The sequence below is a fragment of the Eschrichtius robustus genome, chromosome 4 (genome assembly GCF_028021215.1).
Source record: "Eschrichtius robustus isolate mEscRob2 chromosome 4, mEscRob2.pri, whole genome shotgun sequence".
Taxonomy (NCBI): Eukaryota; Metazoa; Chordata; class Mammalia; order Artiodactyla; family Eschrichtiidae; genus Eschrichtius; species Eschrichtius robustus.
The window spans coordinates 2,891,601-2,915,384 of record NC_090827.1 but is presented as its reverse complement, the minus strand read 5'-3'; the positions used below and the strand labels follow the sequence as shown (position 1 = coordinate 2,915,384).

The following is a 23,784-nucleotide window of genomic DNA, read 5'->3' as shown; positions in this document are numbered from 1 at the left end:
CTATATTAGGCTTTCCTCAAATTGCTTCCCAGGATTCTTCTTGAGAAGAGAGTTCTGTGGTTAAATATGCTTGGGAAATGCTGAATCCTGTATCCCCACTTGGAATTAATAATGCAGGCTAGTATGATGAAAGGAGAAATCAGCCTTAAAGAAATAGCTTTAATTTTGTTGAACCCTTTTATATGCCATCTTTTAATACATGTTGGGAACTGTTTGCTTCTGCATTTGCACAAGAAGACTCACAGACTTAGAGAACGAACTTACGGTTACCAGGGGGGACGGGTGGAGGGGAGGGAGTCTGGGATTGACATGTATACACTACTATATTTAAAATGGATAACCAGCAAGGACCTACTGTACAGCACAGGGAACTCTACTCAACGTAATGCGGCAGCCTGGATGGGAGGGGAGTTTGGGGGAGAATGGATACATGTATATGTATGGCTGAGTCGCTTTGTTGTGAAACTATCACAGCATTGTTAATTGGCTATACTCCAATATAAGATAAAAAGTTAAAAAAAAAAAGTCTAGATGAGTGGTTTTCAAAGTGCAGATCCGGGGCAAGTAGCACGAGCATCACTTGGGAACTTCACAGAAAAGCAAATTCTTGGGCTCCACTCCAGGGGCTTTCAATTAGAAACGCTGTAGATGGGGTCCAGCATTCTGCAGTTTAACAAGCCCTCCAGCTGACCTGATGCCTGCTAACGTTTGAATTCAACACTCTAATTAGTCACTTTCAAGGGGGTTCTGAATTTGGTAATAAAATTGTCTGCATCGGGAAGTGAATCATTTCAAAACTTTAACAGGGGTGTTACTCACCCACTGTGTTAAAATGCAGATTTCTGGGCCCCATTCCTACCTACTAGATCAATGTTTCTGGAGGTGGAGCTCAGGACTCTGCACCTCTCACCAGCCGGCTGTGCCAGAGCACGGCTCCCAAACAGTCCTGTAGGTTTGCAGGGGCCATTCCTGGGTTCCTTTCATGTTTGGATTTTGAGTATTCAAAGTCAAGGGACTCATGCCTCTGTCAGAGAGGAAACCAGGACAAAGAAGGGTGCCATGATGCTGTGTGTTAAATGCTCTACACTTTCATGAAACTGAAGGCATATATCCTATTGGCTACAATGTGGTTAATTTATAAAGTGTGGATTTATGCCAAGCAGAGCACCCCTGATTCTCAGATATTTCCTCAATTCTCAGCACCCACTCTTGGGACACAGTGGAGCATATTTTTCTCAGAAATTAATGATCCCCAGAGTAGAGGTGCCCTGGGCCATTAAAATAGACCTTGAGGTGTTGCCTGGTCAGACAGACCAATTCATCAAGCCAGTAGTGTGAGATCTCCTTGAATTTGAATGACAATAGCTGTTTGCTGACGGAATACATATGCCTCTTTCTGGGTACTTTTATTTTTTATTTTATTTTTTAAATTAATTTTTATTGGATGATAGTTGATTTACAATGTTGTGTTGGTTTCTGCTGTGCAGCAAAATGATTCAGTTATACAGATACATAGATCCACTCTTTTTTAGATTCTTTTCCCATATAGGTCATTACAGAGTATTGAGTAGAGTTGCCTGTGCTATACAGTAGGTCCTTGTTGATTATCTATTTTATATACAGTAGTGTGTATATGTCAATCCCACTCTCCCAATTTATCCCTCCCCGACTTTCCCACTTGGTAACCATAAGTTTATTTTCTACATCTGTGACTCTATTTCTGAGTACCTTTAGAGGGAACTCTGAAGAAACTAAGGCTGTGACATTATCCTGGGGATTTTTTAAAGGAAATTGAAGCCACTACAGAAACTGCCTTTTGTGTCCTATCTCATAGGAAGCGTTCTGAGCTGAAAGTCTTTGTGGAGCTAACTCAAACATCACTGAAGCATTGTTGGATAAACATAGATAAACATATTCGATGTTAAAACGAGGTTTGTATTTATAGAAAAGCCAAGGGTTCAGCTACATGCATTTTTCCAACTCTATTTTGAGAATAATAAATAGAAAACCAGTCATTTTTGAACGTACAATGCATAGTTGTGTATCAATACACATATTTATGACTTGTGTCACTTTTCCTCCTATCTTTTTAACCTTAAAAAAGACAAAATACCAACTTTAATGGAACATTCTAAAATGAGAACAGGGAAGTTCTACATCAAATTGCCTGGCATTGCCATAATCCTGACAGCTGTGTAAAAGGAAATGAAGGGATATTTAGCGTTCCAGAATTTTAAAAGCAGGCCCAATTAAAAATTAAAAGGATCTTTCAATACACTTCAAACATTCTTATAATCCTATTAAAAAGTAGGTATCATCACCATGATACCCATAAATAAATACTGTTTGTCTAATTCTCATAGATTAGTGACAGGCAAATAATCGGGGTTATTAATAAAGTTTCCTTTCCCTTGAATTCCTTGCACTCTGCCTTTTTCCTATAGCAAGAGGCTAGAATTTTCCATTTTCATTGCCTTGGAAAAGGGATGACACAGATGTCTGCAGATAACAAAAGAATCAAATTCTTAGTATTTGATTGTCAAAGGCCCAGGTTTGAGCACTGACAATAGATGTGGAAAAACAAATAAAGAAGAGCTGGGCTTTGCTGTTCCCAGACCAGACAAGAGACTTGGACCAGAAAGGGAGAGGGGAAAGGTCTGCCTGGGCTGAACCAGGGGGAAACCAGAAACTCCTCACCTTCATTATAGTTGCAAAGACCCTATTTCCACATAAGGTCACATTCTGAGGTTCTGGGTGGACATACATTTTTAGCAGATGCTAACTTACTGCATCACCCGAAATGTATTAGAGGAAGCTCCCGTTTTCCCTGTGGATCAAAGGAATACAAATATGGAAACAGCGGGACCAATGCCTTCATCCTTTTCCTGTGGACAAGGCTGTTACAGTGCAGAGCAGGGTGATGCTCAGAGGCTGCCAAGGAGAGCGTCTGAACCTGGGTCTTCGTGGCGGAGTGATTCAGCCTGCCTCCACCTGGGATGAGGATGGGTCAGCATGGCTGTGATGGGGAGCCCCTTATGGCACAGCCATTTGTTCATAATACACAGGCAGTGCTGGCAAATTCTAATCTGGAAACTCAAAGAGCTCCTTTTAAATAAAAGTCTGGATGTAATCAATACATTTCATAGCGTTTGAGAATTTGATGGTATTTTATTTTATTTTATTTTTTTAATACATATGCATATATCACCATATCTCCTCCCTCTTGCGTCTCCCTCCCACCCTCCCTATCCCACCCCTCTAGGTGGTCACAAAGCACCGAGCTGATCTCCCTGTGCTATGCGGCTGCTTCCCACTAGCTATCTCTTTTACATTTGGTAGTGTATATATGTCCATGACACTCTCTCACCCTGTCACATCTCACCCCTCCCCCTCCCCATATCCTCAAGTCCATTCTCTACGTCTGCGTCTTTATTCCTGTCCTGCCCCTAGGTGCTTCAGAACCATTTTTTTTTTTTTTAGATTCCATATATATGTGTTAGCATACGGTATTTGTTTTTCGCTTTCTGACTTACTTCACTCGGTATGACAGTCTCTTCTTCACTCTGTATGACCTCATTACAAATAACTCAATTTCATTTCTTTTTATGGCTGAGTAATATTCCATTGTATATATGTGCCACATCTTCTTTATCCATTCATCTGTCACTGGACACTTAGGTTGCTTCCATGTCCTGGCTATTGTAAATAGAGCTGCAATGAACATTGTGGTACATGACTCTTTTTGAATTATCGCTTTCTCAGAGCATATGCCCAGTAGTGGGATTGCTGGGTCGTATGGTAGTTCTATTTTTAGTTTTTTAAGGAACCTCCCCACTGTTCTCCATAGTGGCTGTATCAATTTACATTCCCACTAACAGTGCAAGAGGGTTCCCTTTTCTCCACACCCTCTCCAGCATTTATTGTTTGTAGATTTTTTGATGATGGCCATTCTGACTGGTGTGAGGTGATACCTCATTGCAGTTTTGATTTGCATTTCTCTAATGATTAGTGATGTTGAGCATCCTTTCACGTGTTTGTTGGCAATCTGTATATCTTCTTCTTTTTTTTTTTTTTTAATTTATTATTTATTTATTTATTTATTTTTGGCTGTGTTGGGTCTTCGTTTCTGTGCGAGGGCCCCCTCTAGTTGCGGCGAGCGGAGGCCACTCTTCATCGCGGTGCGCGGGCCTCTCAGTGTCGCAGCCTCTCTTGTTGCGGAGCACAGGCTCTAGACGCGCAGGCTCAGTAGTTGTGGCTCACGGGCCTAGTTGCTCCGCGGCATGTGGGATCTTCCCAGACCAGGGCGCGAACCCATGTCCCCTGCATTGGCAGGCAGACTCTCAACCACTGCGTCACCAGGGAAGCCCTGTATATCTTCTTAGGAGAAATGTCTATTTAGATCTTCTGCTCATTTTTGGATTGGGTTGTTTGTTTTTTTGATATTGAGCTGCATGACCTGCTTGTAAATTTTGGAGATTAATCCTTTGTCCGTTGATTCGTTGGCAAATATTTTCTCCCATTCTGAGGGGTGTCTTTTCATCTTGTTTATGGTTTCCTTTGCTGTGCAAAAGCTTTTAAGTTTCATTAGGTCCCATTTGTTTATTTTTGCTTTTATTTCCATTTCTCTAGGAGCTGGGTCAAAAAGGATCTTGCTGTGATTTATGTCATAGAGTGTTCTGCCTATGTTTTCCTCTAAGAGTTTGATAGTGTCTGGCCTTACATTTAGGTCTTTAATCCATTTTGAGTTTATTTTTGTGTATGGTGTTAGGGAGTGTTCTAAGATCATTATTTTACATATAGTTGTCCAGTTTTCCCAGCTCCACTTATTGAAGAGGCTGTCTTTTCTCCATTGTATACTCTTGCCTCCTTTATCAAAGATAAGGTGACCATATGTGCGTGGGTTTATCTCTGGGCTTTCTATCCTGTTCCATTGATCTATATTTCTGTTTTTGTTCCAGTACCATACTGTCTTGATTACTGTAGCTTTGTACTGTAGTCTGAAGTCAGGGAGTCTGATTCCTCCAGCTGCGTTTTTCTTTCTCAGTATTGCTTTGGCTCTTCGGGGTCTTTTGTGTTTCCATACAAATTGTGAAATTTTTTGTTCTAGTTCTGTGAAAAATGCCATTGGTAGTTTGATAGGGATTGCAATGAATCTGTAGATTGCTTTGGGTAGTATAGTCATTTTCACAATGTTGATTCTTCCAATCCAAGAACATGGCATATCTCTCCATCTGTTCGTATCATCTTTAATTTCTTTCATCAGTGTGTTATAGTTTTCAGCATACAGGTCTTTTGTCTCCTTAGGTAGGTTTATTCCTAGGTATTTTATTCTTTTCATTGCAATGGTAAATGGGAGTGTTTACTTAATTTCTCTTTCAGATTTTCCATCATTACTGTATAGGAATGCAAGAGATTTCTGTGCATTAATTTTGTATCCTGCTACTTTACCAAATTCATTGATTAGCTCTAGTAGTTTTCTGGCAGCGTCTTTAGGATTCTCTATGTATAGTATCATGTCATGTGCAAACAGTGGCAGCTTTAGTTCTTTTCCAGTTTGGATTCCTTTTATTTCTTTTTCTTCTCTGATTGCTGTGGCTAAAACGTCCAAAACTATGTTGAATAATAGTGGTAAGAGTGTGCAACCTTGTCTTGTTCCTGATCTTAGTGGAAATGGTTTCAGTTTTTCACCATTGAGAATGATGTTGGCTGTGGGTTTGTCATATATGACCTTTATTATGTTGAGGTAAGTTCCCTCTATGCCTACTTTTTGGAGGATTTTTATCATAAATGGATGTTGAATTTTGTCAAAAGCTTTTTCTGCAACTATTGAGATGATCATAAGGTTTTTCTCCTTCAATTTGTTAATATGGTGTATCACATTGATTGATTTGCATATACTGAAGAATCCTTGCATTCCTGGGATAAACCCCACTTGATCATGGTGTATGATCCTTTTCATGTGCTGCTGCATTCTGTTTGCTAGTATTTTGTTCAAGATTTTTACATCTATGTTCATCAGTGATATTGGCCTGTAGTTTTCTTTCTTTGTGACATCTTCGTCTGGTTGGTATGAGGGTGATGGTGGCTTCGTAGAATGAGTTTGGGAGTGTTCCTCCCTCTGCTATATTTTGGAAGAGTTTGAGAAGGATAGGTGTTAGCTCTTCTCTAAATCTTTGACAGAATTCGCCTCTGAAGGCATCTGGTCCTGGGCTTTTGTTTGTTGGAAGATTTTAAATCACAGTCTCAATTTCAGTGCTTGTGGTTGTCTGTTTATATTTTCTATTTCTTCCTGGTTCAGTCTCGGAAGGTTGTGCTTTTCTAAGAAGCTGTCTATTTCTTCCAGGTTGTCCATTTTATTGGCATATAGTTGCTTGTAGTAATCTCTCATGATCCTTTGTATTTCTGCAGTGTCAGTTGTTACTTCTCCTTTTTCATTTCTAATTCTATTGATTTGAGTCTTCTCCATTTTTTTCTTGATGAGTCTGGCTAATGCTTTATCAATTTTGTTTATCTTCTCAAAGAACCACCTTTTAGTTTTATTGATCTCTGCTATTGTTTCCTTCATTTCTTTTTCATTTATTTCTGATCTGATCTTAATGATTTCTTTCCTTCTGCTAACTTTGGGGCTTTTTTGTTCTTCCTTCTCTAATTGCTTTAGGTTTAAGGTTAGGTTGTTTATTTGAGATGTTCCTTGGTTCTTGAGGTAGGATTGTATTGCTATAAACTTTCCTCTTAGAACTGCTTTTGCTGCATCCCATAGGTTTTGGGTCGTCGTATTTTCATTATCATTTGTTTCTAGGTATTTTTTGATTTCCTTTTTGATTTCTTCAGTGATCTCTTGGTCATTAAGTAGTGTATTGTTTAGCTTCCATGAATTTGTATTTTTTACAGCTTATTTTCCTGTAATTGATATCTAGTCTCATAACGTTGTGGTCAGAAAAGATACTTGATATGATTTCAATTTTGTTAAATTTACCAAGGCTTGATTTGTGACTGAAGATATGATCTCTCCTGCAGAATGTTCCATGAACACTTGAGAAGAAAGTGTATTCTGTTGTTTTTGGATGGAATGCCCTATAAATATCAATTAAGTCCATCTTGTTTAATGTATCATTTGAAGCTTGTGTTTCCTTATTTATTTTCATTTTGGATGATCTGTCCATTGGTGAAAGTGAGGTGTTAAAGTCCCCTACTATGATTACTTTTGATACTTTTGATTTCCCCTTTTATGGCTGTTAGCATTTGCCTTATGCATTGAGGTGCTCCTATGTTGGGTGCATAAATATTTACAATTGTTATATCTTCTTCTTGGATTGATCCCTTGATCATTATGTAGTGTCCCTCTTTGTCTCTTGTAATAGTCTTTATTTTAAGGTCTATTTTGTCTGATATGAGAATTGCTACTCCAGCTTTTTTTTGATTTCCATTTGCATGGAATATCTTTTTCCATCCCCTCACTGTCAGTCTGTATGTGTCCCTAGGTCTGAAGTGGGTCTCTTGTAGATAGCATATATATGGGTCTTGTTTTTGTATCCATTCAGCCTGTCTATGTCTTTTGGTTGGAGCATTTAATCCATTTATATTTAAGGTAGTTATTGATACGCATGTTCCTATTACCATTTTCTTAATTGTTTTGTTTTTGTTTTTGTAGGTCTTTTCCTTTTTTTTTTGTTTCCTGCCTAAAGAAGTTGTTTTAGCATTTGTTGTAAAGCTAATTTGGTGGTGCTGAATTCTCTTAGCTTTTGCCTGCCTGTAAAGGTTTTAATTTCTCTGTTGAATCTGAATAAGATCCTTGCTGGGTAGAGTAATCTTCGTTGTAGGTTTTTCCCTTCCATCACTTTAAATATGTCCTGCCACTCCCTTCTGGCTTGCAGAGTTTCTGCTGAAAGATCAACTGTTAACCTTATGGGGATTCCCTTCCATGTTATCTGTTGTTTTTCCCTTGCTGCTTTTAATATTTTTTCTTTGTATTTAATTTTTGATAGTTTGATTAATATGTGTCTTGGTGTGTTTCTCCGTGGATTTATCCTGGATGGGACTTCCTGCACTTCCTGGACTTGATTAACTATTTCCTTTCCCATATTAGGGAAGTTTTCAACTATAATCTCTTCAAATATTTTTTTGGTGGTTTTTTTTTCTCTTCTTCTTCTGGGACCCTTATAATTCGAATGTTGATGTGTTTAATGTTGTCCTAGAGGTCTCTGAGACTGTCCTCAATTCTCTTCATTCTTTTATCCTTATTCTGCTCTGCAGTAGTTATTTCTACTATTTTATCTTCCAGGTCACTTATCCATTCTTCTGTCTCAGTTATTCTGCTACTGATTCTTTCTAGAGAATTTTTAATTTCATTTATTGTGTTGTACATCATTGTTTGTTTGCTCTTTAGTTCTCCTTGTTAAACATTTCTTGTATTTTCTCCATTCTATTTCCAAGATTTTGGATCATCTTTACTATCAGTACTCTGAATTCTTTTTCAGGTAGACTGCCTATTTCCTCTTCATTTGTTTGATCTGGTGGGTTTTTACCTTGCCGCTTCATCTGCTGTGTGTTTCTCTGTCTTCTCATTTTGCTTAAGTTACTGTGTTTGCGGTCTACTTTTCGCAGGCTGCAGGTTCGTAGTTGCTGTTGTTTTTGGTGTCTGCCCCCAGTGGGTAAGGTTGGTTCAGTGGCTTGTGTAAGCTTCCTGGAGGAGGGGACTGGTGCCTGTGTTCTGGTGGATGAGGCTGAATCTTGTCTTTCTGGTTGGCAGGACCATGTCCACTGGTATGTTTTGAGGTGTCTGTGAACTTATTATGATTTTAGGCAGCCTTTCTGCTAATGGGTGGGGTTGTGTTCCTGTCTTGCTAGTTGTTTGGCATAGGGTGTCCAGCACTGTAGCTTGCTGGTCGTTGAGTGGCGCTAGGTCTTAGCATTGAGATGGAGATCTCTGGGAGAGCTTTTGCCGTTTGATATTATGTGGAGCCGGGAGGTCTCTGGGGGACAAATGTCCTGAACTGGGCTCTCCCACCTCAGAGGCACAGGCCTGACAACTGACTGGAGTACCAAGACCCTGTCAGCCACACGGCTCAGAGGAAAAGGGAGGAAAAAAGAAAGAAAGAAAGAATAAAATAAAGTTATTAAAATAAAAAATAACTATTAAAAAATTAAAAAGTAATTAAAAAAAAGAAAGAAAGAAGAGAGCATCCAAACCCAAAAACATATCCACCAATGATAACAATTCCTAAAACTATACTAAAAAAAAAAAAAATCAAACAAAAAAAACGGACAGACAGAACCCTAGGACAAATGGTAAAAGCAAAGCTGTACAGACAAAATCACACACAGAAGCATACACATACACACTCACAAAAAGAGAAAAAGGGAAAAAAAAATATATATCGTTGCTCCCAAAGTCCACCTCCTCAATTTGGGAGGATTCGTTGTCTATTCAGGTATTCCACAGATGCAGGCACATCAAGTTGACTGTGGAGATTTAATCCGCTGCTCCTGAGGCTGCTGGGAGAGATTTCCCTTTCTCTTCTCTGTTCGCACAGCTCCCGGGGTTCAGCTTTGGATTTGGACCCGCCTCTGCGTGTAGGTCGCCTGAGGGCGTCTGTTCTTCGCTCAGACAGGACGGGGTTAAAGGAGCAGCTGCTGCGGGGGCTCTGGCTCACTCAGGCGGGGGGAGGGAGCGGTACGGAGGAGGCGGGGCGAGCCTGCGGCGTCAGAGGCGTCGTGACGTTGCAGCAGCCCGAGGCGCAACGTGCGTTCTCCCGGGGAAGTTGTCCCCGGATCACGGGAGCCTGGCCGTGGCGGGCGGCACAGGCTCCCGGGAGGGGCGGTGTGGGGAGTGACCTGTGCTCGCACACAGGCTTCTTGGTGGCGGCAGCAGCAGCCTTAGCGTCTCCTGCCCGTCTCTGGGGTCCGCGCTGATGGCCGCGGCTCGTGCCCGTCTCTGGAGCTCGTTTAGGCGGCGCTCTGAATCCCCTCTCCTCGCGCACCAGGAAACAAAGAGGTAAGAAAAAGTCTCTTGCCTCTTCGGCAGCTGCAGACTTTTTCCCGGACTCCCTCCCGGCTCGCCGTGGCGCACTAGCCCCTTCAGGCTGTGTTCACGCCGCCAACCCGTCCTCTCCCTGCGATCCGACCGCAGCCCGAGCCTCGGCTCCCAGCCCCGCCCGCCCCGGCGGGGGAGCAGACAAGCCTCTCGGGCTGGCGAGTGCTGGTCGGCGCCGAGCCTCCGTGCGGGAATCTCTCCGCTTTGCCCTCCGCACCCGTGTGGCTGCGCTCTCTTCCGTGGCCCCGAAGCTCCCCCCTCCGCCACCCGCAGTCTCCGCCCGCGAAGGGGCTCCTAGTGTGTGGACACCTTTCCTCCTTCACGGCTCCCTCCCACTGGTGCAGGTCCCGTCCCTGTTCTTTTGTCTCTGTTTTTTCTTTTTTCTTTTGCCCTCCCCAGGTACGTGGGGAGTTTCTTGCCTTTTGGGAGGTCTGAGGTCTTCTGCCAGCATTCAGTAGGTGTTCTGTAGCAGTTGTTCCACATGTAGATGTATTTCTGATGTATTTGTGGGGAGGAAGGTGATCTCCGTGTCTTACTTTTCCGCCATCTTGAAGGTCTTCAATCCTTTGCTATTTTTAAAGTGCTTCAGGTTATAAGATTCCACTTTCCCGGCCAAAATTCTATTTAAGGCATACTATAGACCGTCATGAGATCTCAAAGCACATTCATTATAATGTTGCTGATCTCCGTTTTCCAAGAGTAGAGAATGAAGGAAGAGAGAAGTAAGATGTGAGGGTGTCAGAGGCAGGGACGGAGTCCCACCCCTCTGATGCTATTTTAATATTTCACTTTTACTGCCAAGTTGGCACTCAGTTTGAAATCGACAGAGATAATTCCTGAATGAGAGTCTCACACCTTTTTGTAATCAGTTTCCCTTGGTATTTACCCAGACATATTCTCCCAAGTATCTAAGAGTTTTAGCTGAAACAGTGAATGGTCCCTCCTTTTTTGGTTTGTCATTGTCACACTAAACACTACTGTAATGACTCAAAGACTTCCTTTTTGGTCTCTTTTCTGATTGCATCTGTGATAGTTCTGCATGGAGATGAATAAATGGGTTAGTAATACATGGCAGAAACATATGGGAATTATATCAAATGGCATAATTCGGGAAAAATTTGTACATTTCCATACTGGAGTTTATCAGTAAAGATCAAAGTTATAAAAACGGTGCAATCAATTTTGACCAGGACTTCCCTGGTTTGGAGTTCAGTCAAATGTAAACAATTCCTGGGATAGAATGAAAAAGATGTGAACTCCAGAATAACTGCCTAGTAGACATATATATATAAATTCTGTATTGCCCAAATATTTTAGAAAGAAGGGATGCTTGTGAATGCAACTGAAAACTTTAATCATTTTATATCAAAAACTTGATTTAAACTTTTCCTTGCATTGTGTCCATAAAAAATGTTCAGTGATTTGATATCTTATGCTTTTTGTACTGAGATATTTTACTTTTTAAAAATATTTTATATTCTTTTGTTTTTGGGTTTTCTAAGAGAACTGGAAAATTATAGTCAACTTAGACTACTTGTTTAAGATGTCTGTGATAATACAAAAGTAACAGTTCTTTCTAAATATAATTAGTTTATATTATAGTTCAATACATGGGGAGTCAGTTTAACTTATTTGATGGTGTTTCATTTTCTTTTAGTGACTTCCTTAAATTTTATTACCACTATTTCAGTTTGACTTTTTTCTCCACTTTAATAATTACTATTGGTGTCAAAGTTAAGTAGCTTAAGGGAATAAGGGAGAGCTTTTCGGAGCTACTTTTTTTAGGATGTCTCTTTTAAAAGGTCTAACCAAGAAAAAAGTCTCCCCTTCCATTAGAAAAAGATTTTTTATTTGACAATATACTAAGCTGTAAATGATCACTCTGAAAGTGATTTTTAGCTGTGGGTTTTCCTTGTATATCTAAGATATTGTATTTTATGTGATTGCAAATATATTTAATGCTGCTTATTCAAAGTTGCATGAGGTTGACATATTCTGAAAAGGACCAACTTTCTGACTTGGTCCTTTTAGACCAAATTTAAATATGATGTCTTAAAAATGAACAGCTGGGGGAGCATAAATTATCCAGATACTATAAAATGCAGGAAGAAACCACAGCTAGTGAAGGAAATTGAAGTAATGAGAAGCAGGAAGAAATAGCTACATCTCATAATTTTTATGACCTGGACTGTAAAAATGGTGTGCAAGTCTGACGCCCCTCTTGGGAAGGTCCAGCCCTTTCACGCATGAACAGCAGCAGCATGTCAACTGGCCATCTTTGAGGTTTCGAGCGTAGTTCAATTTTTTGGTATTTCCAGATGACTGCCACGAGTAGAGTGTCAACTTTTCTTACAGAAACAAAAAAAATTGATAATAATTGTAATAATGGAGTTTGGTAGCAAGTTAGAACACTTGCACGCCATACTGAAGTCTTGATTCAAGTTTAGTTCTGCCGTGGCTAGTATTTTGCCTGCATCCCTTACTTCCTACTCACTTGGGTTTAGGTCAGTGGTTCTCAAAGTCTGCTGTGCATCTGAATGACACAGAGAGCTTATAGAAACTGCGGGGCCAGTGGCAGAGTTTCTGAGTCAATAGGGCTGGGATGGAGCCTGAGAACCTGCATTTCTAACAACTTCCTAGATGCCGCTGATGGGTTTGGTCCTGAACTACATTTGGGGATCTGCTGGTCTAGGTGAATTTCAGGAGAGTTATGTGATCCTGGCATAAAAAGACCAGGAACAGTGTAACATAATATTTGTTACAAAGACATGTCTTCATAAGAGTGGATTATGATTTTCCCCATATTTCCAAAATTGGACGTGGGGATTTTTAAATGTCGACAATGGTGAACAACAAAGATTTTAAAAGAGCATACTCTTTTTCGTCCAATAACATTTTCAAATATTAATTGCTTTCCAAATGTCACCTGTATTTTTAATAATTAGTAACAGTTGGTTAAACAAATGCTGTTTATTTTCACATGCTAATATTTAAGGTATTTATACGCACATGTAGCTAGAACTTAAGTTATTTGATCCATGCTCTGAATATTTCTTTTTCATAAAAGTTAGTAGTACACACCATTCCCTGCTGATGTCCGAGATCCCTAAGATGATAATGTTAGCAAGATCTTGGGGACAGATTGCTTACACTACCTTGTCTCAACTTGCTTCATACTTCCCTTCACACCTACAAACCAGTACTTCCCTGGTTTGGAGTCCAATCAAATGTAAACAATTCCTCGGATAGAATTTCAAAGAGGTGAATTCCAGAGTAACTGCCAAGTATGGTAGTCGGTAATCTGGTCTGCCCAGATTTACTGCGTGCGCGTTACATGACAAGCATTTCTACCCCTGTAACTCACTTAATCCTCACAATAAATTTATTACTCCAATTTCACAGTAAGGAACAGGACTGAGCCCAAAGAAATGATTTGCTGAAGTAACGACAGACAGAAAGAGGCACTTCCAGGATCTGAGCCTGAACCTTCTGAGGCCTGGTTGAGGAATCTTGCTACAACTTTGTTTCTATTTTAAAGAGAAATCACAGGGAGATCAGCTCAGTGCTTTGTGCCCACCTAGAGAGGTGGGATAGGGAGGGTGGGAGGGAGACACAAGAGGGAGGGGACATGGGGATATATGTGTATGTATAGCTGATTCACTTTGTTACACAGCAGAAACTAACACACCATTGTAAAGCAATTATACTCCAAGAAAGAAGTTAAAAAAAAAAAAGAAGAACAGTACGGCCGACTTAAAAATTGCTTCAAAATTTAAAAGGCTAGATCTCAGTTAAGTGCCCTTACCATAATAAAATTTAAAAAATTTAAAGTATAATGTTGGTATTTAGTATACATTAAGTGTTTAATAAATATTAGTTCCTTGTCAAAAAAAAAAAAAAAAAAGAAATCAAAGAAGGTAAGGGAAATTTGTTGCTGTTGCGATTACTGTCGTAAACTACTCACAACTACTGATTTTATATGGACAGATTTAGAGTGCTAGTTGGGAGAAACTGATTCCAGCTTGGGATGAAATTGTTTTTCTAGGAGATTTCTGTTTTAGCCAATGACAGGAATAAGGAAGCTTTTTGCCTTTTAAAAACTCTAAGCCTTTTGCAAAGCTGTTAAGTTGCGAACACTTTTCTTGTTGAAAATGCACATGTACACAAATACACAACATTTCATAGTTTTCAGGGGATTTACAGACCCCCGCACCGCCCGAAGATTTTCTGGATTCTCAGGGTCCCCTCACCATAAGATAAAAACCACCCTTCTGGGCAACTCAGCCCAAGGGTGGGGTAGGCGTGGCAGGAATGTTTTTACAGCTACTTGGAAATTAAAAGCAACTCCTTGGATTTTTTCTTTGGAAGTAAAGGTGTTAAAATCTGTATAATGAGCAGCTTATAAACTTAATGGAGTGAGCTAAATAATAATTAAAAACTAATTTATGAATACTGAGGTGGGTTTGATTTGAAAAAGAAAAGAATGGAGGACAAGAGATGGAAGAAAATAAGAAGGGGAGTTGAGAGAGAGTAAAGGAAGGAATGCGGGTGGGCAGCTAGAGAGGAGGAATAGAAGGGGAGACACATGGAAATGACGGGACAGAGAGGGAGAGGCTGGTCGCAGACCTGCAGAGAGTGAAAACACTGCAGGAAGAGCATGGGAAAGAGGAGGGAAAGAAGAAACAATTACGGAGGATGCATCTCCAACCCGATTTTGCTTCCCATTAAGTACTGTGTCCACAAGAGTCATGCCCATGCTTGTCATCAGAATTCAATTCTAAGTATGAAGAAATAGACCTGAATGTCTTTCCTAGTGTTATATTCTCTCTATTAAACTTCACCAGGATTCAGAGTAATGAATATCCTTCAGGACCAAATACAGAAATCTGCACAATTTACCTCCCCCCAAAATAAACTACAATTACATTTTCAGGAGATGGGGGAAAGCTTACCCACCTCCTGAATAACTATCCCTGAATCAAGAGGGCACATACACACACACACCCCTACATACACACATAACTACAAAATCAAGAGTGTAGAAAAATATCACTTCTTCAAATATCAGCTGCTGTTTCAATAAGATAAATAAACAGACAAATCATGGTTGCTCCTGGAAATATTTAAATTAAAAGACAGACCTCCCTAAGGTCATGCAGGTGGGACTCTTTGAGTCATTGCGAGTTAATATTAATGTCTGTGCGAAAAGCAAATGTAATACCAACTGTGTCAAGCGTGGCTGCAGCCTGCCCTCCCTCTGTCTGAGCTCCTTGCACTTAGCTTTGAGCTGCTCTCTGCAGGAGGAGGGCTCCATTTCCCCTGCTGGAACAGGGCTGGCCTTGTGACGTGCTTTGGGAGGGATGTGGCAGAAGGGCCAGTGTCCCCAGCTGTCTCAGCCCAGGTTGCAGGCACGGGGACAGAGCCAACCCACAGAGGCCTGCAGAGGCATCGAGAAAGTGCAGCAGAGGCGAGAAGACCATGTAGCTGATCTCAGCTGAGCCCAGCCGGGATTGCTGCCCCACAGAATCTGAGCTAATACATAGGAAAGAATGGATTTTTCTTTTTTTAAATTGAAGTATAGTTGATTTACAATGTTGTGTTAATTTCCAGTGTACAGCAAAGTGATTCAGTTGTACATATATATGTCATACTAAGTAAATACATATATTTTCTTTTACAGATTCTTTTCCATTTTAGTTTATTACAAGATAAAGAATATATTCCCTGTGCTGAACTCTACTGAATACACTGTAATGGTCTATATGGGGAAAAAAATCTAAAAAAGAGAGAATATATGTATATGTACACCTGATTCACTTTGCTGTACGGCAGAAACTAACACAACATTGTAAAGCAACGATACTCCAATAAAAATTAATTTAAAAAAAGAATATATTCCCTGTGCTATACCTAGGTCCTTGTTGTTTATCTATATAGTGGTGTGTATATGTTAATCCCAAACTCCTAATTTATCCCTCCTACAACCCTTTTCCCTTCGGTAACCATAAGTTTGTTTTCTATGCCTGTGATTCTGTTTCTGTTTTGTAAATAGGTCATTTGTGTCATAGTTTAGAATCCACACATAAGTGATATCGTATGATAGTTGTGTTTCTCTGTCTGACTTACTTCACTTAGTCTGATAATCTCTAGGTCCATCTATGTCGCTGCCAATGGCATTATTTCATCGTTTTTTTTTAATAGCTGAGTCGTATTCCACTGTGTAGATGTTATGTATACACACCCACAAACATATATATGTATAGAACCGCATCTTCTTTATAAGAATGGATTATTTTAAGCTAATAAAATACATGTAAGATTTCCTTCAGCGCCATATGTTTTGTCTTTCAACTTCGATTTCTCGTTTCCCGTTTCTCTCCGCACCGACAGGTCTCAGCGACTTGACCCTGGTCCCCCCTCCCCTGGCGCTACTGCGCCCGGACCCCGTCCAGCTGCGACTCGGGGCGCGCTCACCGCAGTTGTCCTCGTCCTGCTGGTTCCCGCAGTCGTCCACGCCATTGCAGTGGAGCAGCTGAGGCAAGCATCTGGTGGTGTTGCCGCAGGGGAAGTAGCCCAGGGCGCACGAGACATCCTGCCCGCTGCCGGCGGCCACTGTGAGGAGGGAGGGCAGAGAGCTTTACCCGAGGCACTGCAAAGAGCGGCTCCCCCACGTTCCACACACCTCCCCTCTTGGCATCCTGGCGGGTCCCACCCTCCTACGCAGCCTCACCCCGCGCCCCAGCCTGACGCCAGCTATTTTCCAAGAACCCCCACCCCTGAAGGATGCTCGTTTCCGTGTCCCCAGAGGATGCCAGGATTCTTTCTCCGCTCTTTGCCTTTCCTCACGTTTCCCACCTGGAATGTCCTCACCATCCCGCTTTTTCTATGAAACGTCTGCCCATACTTTACAGTGGAGCTCCATTCCCCTCTTCTCTTTCAAAACTGTTTCATCCAATCATTTTAAAACTCACGACTTTCTTGCATTGTTACTGTTGGCTTAGAATTACGGCTGGTCTGACACTGGGGGAAGAAGAGGAGGGGCGGTAACAGGAAAGCACTGCTCATGCTCACTCATATGGGGGGTAGTAGCTCCCGAGGGCAAGGTCCTGCGCAAGACACGGTGCTGTAGCATCAAATAAAATAGTTCCGGACCTTTTCACACTGGCTTCTTTTACTACGTGATACGCATTTAAGGTTCCTCCATGTCACTTCATGGCTTAGTCATTCACTTCTTTTTAGTACTAAATAATATTCCTTTGTCTGAAGGTACCACAGTTTATCCATTCACCTAAGGAAAGGACATCGTGGTTGCGTGCAAGTTTCGGCAATTTTTAATAAAGCTCCTATTAACATCTATGTGCAGGTTTTTGTGTGGAGGGATACAAATTAACTGTGCCATTTAAAACCTCAGATTTATAGGATTTCAAAGATTATTGCAGAATCCAAGATAATTCTGTTGCTTATTATCTTTACCAAGTTTGTAAATCATTGAGACCTTATAGGATAGTAATAATAGTTAATTATAAAGAAAAAAACAGAATTGTTTGAACAGTCAATAAAGCTTATTGTGTAAAAACGTATCTGTGGCCTATCATCAAAACATGAAAAGAATAAAAGTGACTATTTCCTTTGTAAGATACAGTGGAACATTTTGATAACAAGGCAGGTGGCATTCTCCTAGGGGAGAAATCCATCTATGTCAGGTTTTGACTGTCCTTACTTGTTTCAGAGAACATCATTTGATAAAGGAAATAGTCAAATCTATTTAATAATGAGCTTTTTGTACATAGTGTTCTCACTTGTGAAATTATTTAAAAATTATTTATCAATCTCTTCTCAACAAATTGATTAGAACAGAGTCAAGACACAGGATTTGTATACCACAGGATGTCATTGGTAGAGCATCACACATTTCAGAGACCTGCAGTGTACATATAAATACATTGATCTGTGTTGAGACTGTTTGATGTATTTATTAATTTTTTAAGAACCAACTTTAAAAATCAAGGGTTTCAGAAAAATTCTTTGATGAATTGTCAGGCTTCAGTCACAGTGACTGTTTGAAGACATTTTAACTAAACATACCTGCCTGTGTTTTCATCCTGCTGTTTTGAAAATTCTTCTCTAACTTACTTTTATGAATATTGTACTTTTATGTCCTGTCTTTAAAATTTATATTTAGAAACAGGTATAGTTCTTTTTAAAAATTATTTATTTATTTATTTATTTATTTATTTATTTATTTAATTTTCGGGCTGCTTTGGGTCTTGATTGCTGCGTGCAGACTTTTCTCTCTAGTTGTGGCAGGCGGGGGGCTACTCTTCGTTGTGGTGCGCGGGCTTCTCATTGTGGTGGCTTCTCTTGTTGTGGAGCACGGGCTCTAGGCATGTGGGTTCAGTAGTTGTGGCTCGTGGGCCCTAGAGTGCGTGGGCTTCAGTAGTTGTGGTACGTGGGCTCAGTAGTTGTGACTCGTGGGCTCTAGAGCACAGGCGCAGTAGCTGTGGCGCACGGGTTAGTTGCTCCACAACGTGTGGGATCTTCCCAGACCAGGGCTCGGACCCGTGTCCCCTGCATTGGCAGATGGATACTTAACTACTGCACCACCAGGGAAGACCTAGAAACAGGTATAGCTCTTTAATGATAGTGTCATGAAATTAGTCCTACATTTTCATAACATTTTGATTCAACAAATAAATTTGCAATCTGAGAGATGTTTTAAAAAATAAGTTTTTTATTTTGAGATGATCTCAAACTTAAAGAGAAGTTGCAAATATATTATTAAGAGTGTTTTCCCCCTCTGAGCCATTTGAGAGTAAGTTCCTGACCACACTCCATCCCCCTAAAACTTTGGTGTGTACTTCCTATAAGAAAGGACATTCTCCTACTAGCAGGACATTCTCCACACTAGAACCATCAAAATTAGAAAACGAACATTGATCCCTTGCTGCCATTTAAAGCTCAGAACAGATTCAAGTTTCACATATTGACCAAACAATGTCCTTCAGAGTGAAAGGATCTAGTTCACAGTCACTCCTTGCATTTTGTCGTCACAGTCCTTTAGTTTCCTTTGATCTGAAATCATTTCTCAGTCTTTCCTTATCTTGAATTATTTTGTAGCGTGCTCCTGAATGTTGGTTCATTTCATCATAGTTAGATTTAGGTTAGGCACCTTCGGCAAGAAATTCACAGAAGAGATGCTCATGTCAACCTGTCAGGTAGTGCAAGATCTGCTTTGTCCCATTCCTGGTGATGATCACTTCGGTCACCTCATCAAGGTGATGTCCCCCACACTTCTCCACTGTAAAGTTAGCCTTTGTGATTAATAAGCATCTTGTAGAGGGGGTCTTTGAAGCTATGTAAACATCCCTTCTCCTGGTGAAGGTATTCCCCTGCTCTCTTCTGAACCAGGAGGAGAACAACCCTTATCACTAGAGAAGGAAAGTTGTCACTGAGATGAGTCTGCACAAGCAAACTACTAAAACAAGCCTCTCTTCCACTGGTTTCTCCATGGGTTTACCTGCCCACAACTTACCACCTATAGAAGCCCAATCGCCCCCTTCCCTCTCTTGTCACTTTCCCACAATTTATCGTCTTTGTTAAAATAGTATATAAGCCCTCAAGTCTAACCACTTCTTTGAGTTTTCACTTCTTTTCTATGGAGACTCCATGCATGTACAATTAAATATAGTAACATCCATAAAATTTGTAAACTTTTTTCCCTGTTAATCTATCTCTTGTCAGTTTAGTTTGCAGGTCCTACATACAGAATACAATACTTTCTTTCCCAACTCCCTTGCTTCTCAGTGGCTAAGAGGCACAGCTCTGGCGATGAGACACGGGTGCAGCCTGCTGAGGAAGGCCTGAGGGGTTAGCTCTCCTGACACAAGAATGGATGGAGCAGTTGCCATGCCTTCCACCTTCTTCCTGCCTTTCACATGATGTGATGTGTGGAGCTGCAGCAGTGGTCTTGCAGCTATGAAGAAACAAGCATGCTTGTGGGGCCAAGAAAACTCACAGGGATCTGAGAAATGCCAGCCCTGAAATCATTGGGTTAAGCGGCATCCCCCTTATGTGAGAAAAACAAACACATCCTTGTTTAGGCCATGGTAGGTCAGATTTTCTCTATTTTGCAAAAAAAAAAAAAAAAAAAAAAAAAGAATTCTTTCCTAACATACATCAAGAACTTAAAAGTGTCTTTTCTACACACACACAGCCTCTTTCCAGATACGAAAAAAATCTCATGTTGGCAATTTATTTGCAAGGATGGTTGAATGAGTAATTGAAAGACTGGTGGGGGCCTGGTGGAGGGGGCAGTACAGGAGGCCATGCTCCCTGAGCCTCAGGCATGAATAGCCTACACATACCTTCAGAGTTGGTGGGGTTAGTGTTCTCTGTTGGGCTGCGTAGATCAACTGGGGATAAAAACATCACAAAGCTATCACATCTTTCCCTGGCAGCCAGTGTACTGAAAGCTCCAAGGGAGATGACTGGGGAATAAACAGCCAGTTTAGGGTAAGGAGACATTGTTGGGACTGACATGCAGACAGGTCCTTTGTACGACGTGCTCAGTGTAGCAAGATGGTCTCTGGCAACCCTGCCAGCTTCATTGCCTGCATCACCTGGCTTAGCTGCATCTATACAACTGAAGGAGTAAAAAACCAGAGGAAAGCTTTACCTCTGATTCCTTCCCACAAACATTATTTTAACTTTCCTGGACTAGGGGAAGGAAGCTTGTCTTTACTCTTGAGGAAAGAAGCCCTCGATGACCAAAATAACATGTATGCATTTTATAACTTGGCTTTACATTAATGTATATCCATAGTTCTGAGCTTTCTCTGACCTGGTGGTAAGCAGTTTAATTTCACTTATCAAGTTTATTGCAATTCACAAATATCAGTGCAACAAAGAGAGGTGCTTGAAAAATGAGTGTAGAATTCTGCAAGGATATTAATTTGCCATTGGAAAGACAATTCTGTGTCTTGCCATGAACAGATTCTTGCCTCCTTAGTTTGCATGATATACTCTTGCACTTTCATATTAAAATGGAAAAAAATAGCCTATTTTGTTGTTAATACGCAAATCATGAGAGTAGAATTCAAGGCCACTTGTTTTAATATTGAATATGTAATTGGTACAATATATAGTCTTTCTCAGATTCTTTTCCATTATAGGTTATTACAAGATTGAGTACAGTTACCTGTGCTATACAGTAGGACCTTGTTGTTTACCTATTTTATATATAGTAGGGTATATATGTTGATCCCAAACTCCTAATTTATCCCTCCCCCACTTCTTTCCCTTAACCATAAGTTTGTTTCCTATGTCTATTTCTGTTTTATGAATAAGTTCATTTGTATTATTTTTTAAGATTCCACATATAAGTGATATCACATGGTATTTGTCTTTCTCTGTCCGACTTACTTCATTTAGTATGATAATCTCTAGCTCCATCCATGTTGCTGCAAATGGCATTATTTTTCTTTTTTATGGCTGAGTAGTATTCCATTGTATATATGTACCACTTCTTCTTTATCCATTCCTCTGTTGATACACTTAGGTTGCTTCTGTATCTTGACTATTGTAAATAATGCAGCTATGAAGATTGGGGTGCATGTATCTTCTCAAATTAGTGTTTTCATTTTCTTCAGATAGATACCCAGGAGCAGAACTGCTGGGTCATATGGTCGCTCTATTTTTAGTTTTTTGAGAAAACTTCATACTGTTTTCCACAGTTGCTGTACCAAATAACATTCCCACCGACAGTGTCGGAGGGTTCTCTTTTCTCCAAGTCCTCACCAATGCTTGTTATTTGTGTTCTTTTTGATGATGGGCATTCTGACAGGTGTGAGGTGATATCTCTTTGTGGTTTTGATTTGCCTTTCCCTGATGATAAGTGATGTTGAGCATCTCTTCATGTGCTTGTTGAGCATCTGTATGCCTTCTTTGGAAAAATGTCTATTTAGGTTTTCTGCCCATTTATTAATGAGGTTCTTTGTTATTTTGATATTGAATTGTATGAGCTGTTTATATAGTTTGGATATTAACCCTTTACTGGTCATATCATTTGCAAATATTTTCTCCCAGTCAGTAGGTTTTCTTTTCATTTTGTTAATGGTTTCCTTTGCTGTGCAAAAGCTTTTAAGTTTAATTAGGTCCCATTTGTTTACTTTTGCTTTTGTTACCTTTGCCTGAGGAAACAGTTCCAAAAAAATATTGCTATGATTTATGTCAAAGTGTATTCTGCCTATGTTTTCTTCTAGGAGTTTTATGGTTTCCAGTCTAACACTTACGTCTTTAATCCATTTTGAGTCTATTTTTGTGTATGGTGTGAAAGAGTATATATCTTTTGTGGCTCCATAGCAACCAAGACAATTTGGTCCAGTTCTATTATTTTTTTGTAGTTATTAACAAAGGAATAAAGAATGGCTTTTCAAAATATAAACTTATAATATTGGAGCTGCTCTGTTAAGCCATACATGCCTTACTCTATCTATCCCTCAATCCTGATAAGCTACTCTTCACTGAGGATCTCTGTTTAGATGGTTCTATGTTGTTTGGCTCTAAATAAGGAAGATTCAGTGATTTGTGGATGTGAGGCCTAAATGGAGTAAGCAAACACTTTTTCATCTCTCTGTTTATGTTAGTCTTGGCTGTGTGTGAATTTGCAAACACGCACACACCAGGCATCAAAGCGCAAAGGAAGAGAACAGCAGCAGGAGGACAGTGAATGGCTTCATTTGAATCATTGTTTTTTTTTTTTTTTTTTTTTTTTGCTTATTTTTCTGTTAAGTTTGTTTAGTCTTAAATGTGATAGCAAGCTCTTTTAGATAAAGAGTGAATAGATGAGACAGAAAAGTTTAAGAAAAGGGGATTTAGTGCAAATGTTGCTAAGCTTACCTCACAGGGAAAATACGTGGCTTAGGAGTAGATGCATTTCTAAATAAGTTTTTTTTTTTTTTTTTTTTTTTGCACTGGGTAGTTTTATTTTACAGAGGGGGTAAGGGTTAGGTGGTGTCAAGAAGAGTGACATGGAGCAAATAATTTTTATTATTATTTTTTTCTTTTACAAATACACCGAAGAATCATGCAATGCTGCCAGCATTGGATGCAATCCTGGGCCACAAGTCTGCACATTCCTTTGCAACTGGTCCTGTGATGGCAGAAACTTTCATGTAGCCTTTATTGTTTACTATGACTCCCGCGTTATCTTCAAAATGGAGAAACACACCATCCTTTCTCCGGTATGACTTTCGTTGTCGAATTACCACTGCTGGATGTACCTTCTTTCTGAGCTCTGGTTTGCCTTTCGTGACGGTGGCCATCACCATGTCACCCACACCAGCAGCAGGAAGTCTATTGAGTCGTCCCTTGACCCCCTTCACGGAGGTGATATACAGATGTTTGGCTCCTGTGTTGTCACCACAGTTGATCACGGCTCCAACCGGAAGACCCAAGGAAATCCGGAATTTCGCACCAGAGGACCCACCACGTCCTCACTTCGGCATCTTGAGCGCCAGACTCTAAATAAGTTTTTGAAGGCTTTCTGACCACAGTAAATCAAGTATTAAATATATCTGGATATATTTTTGCAGTGGGAATTTGTAAGGCACTGGGACCGGGAAATTAATAATTTCAACAGAGAATGGGTAGCAATAGACTCAGAACTGAAGTAAAACACTTAGCAGAGCCCTCGTGATGCAGGGGGCAGTTGATGACGGTGACAGCATGGCAGGGATGAGGCACTGGCTCTG

At 40.3% G+C, this 23,784-nt stretch overlaps 1 protein-coding gene and 1 pseudogene across 1 annotated transcript in view; both read right to left on the bottom strand.

The window, feature by feature from the left end:
• The window catches only part of RXFP1 (relaxin family peptide receptor 1), a 109,516-nt gene that overhangs the window by 56,049 nt on the left and 29,683 nt on the right, over nucleotides 1-23,784 (bottom strand). The window contains exon 2 of the mRNA XM_068542026.1: nucleotides 16,508-16,645. Coding sequence (XP_068398127.1) covers nucleotides 16,508-16,645 — 138 coding nt within the window. The remainder of the gene's footprint in view (nucleotides 1-16,507; nucleotides 16,646-23,784) is intronic.
• Nucleotides 23,063-23,538, bottom strand: LOC137763566 (large ribosomal subunit protein uL14-like; annotated as a pseudogene).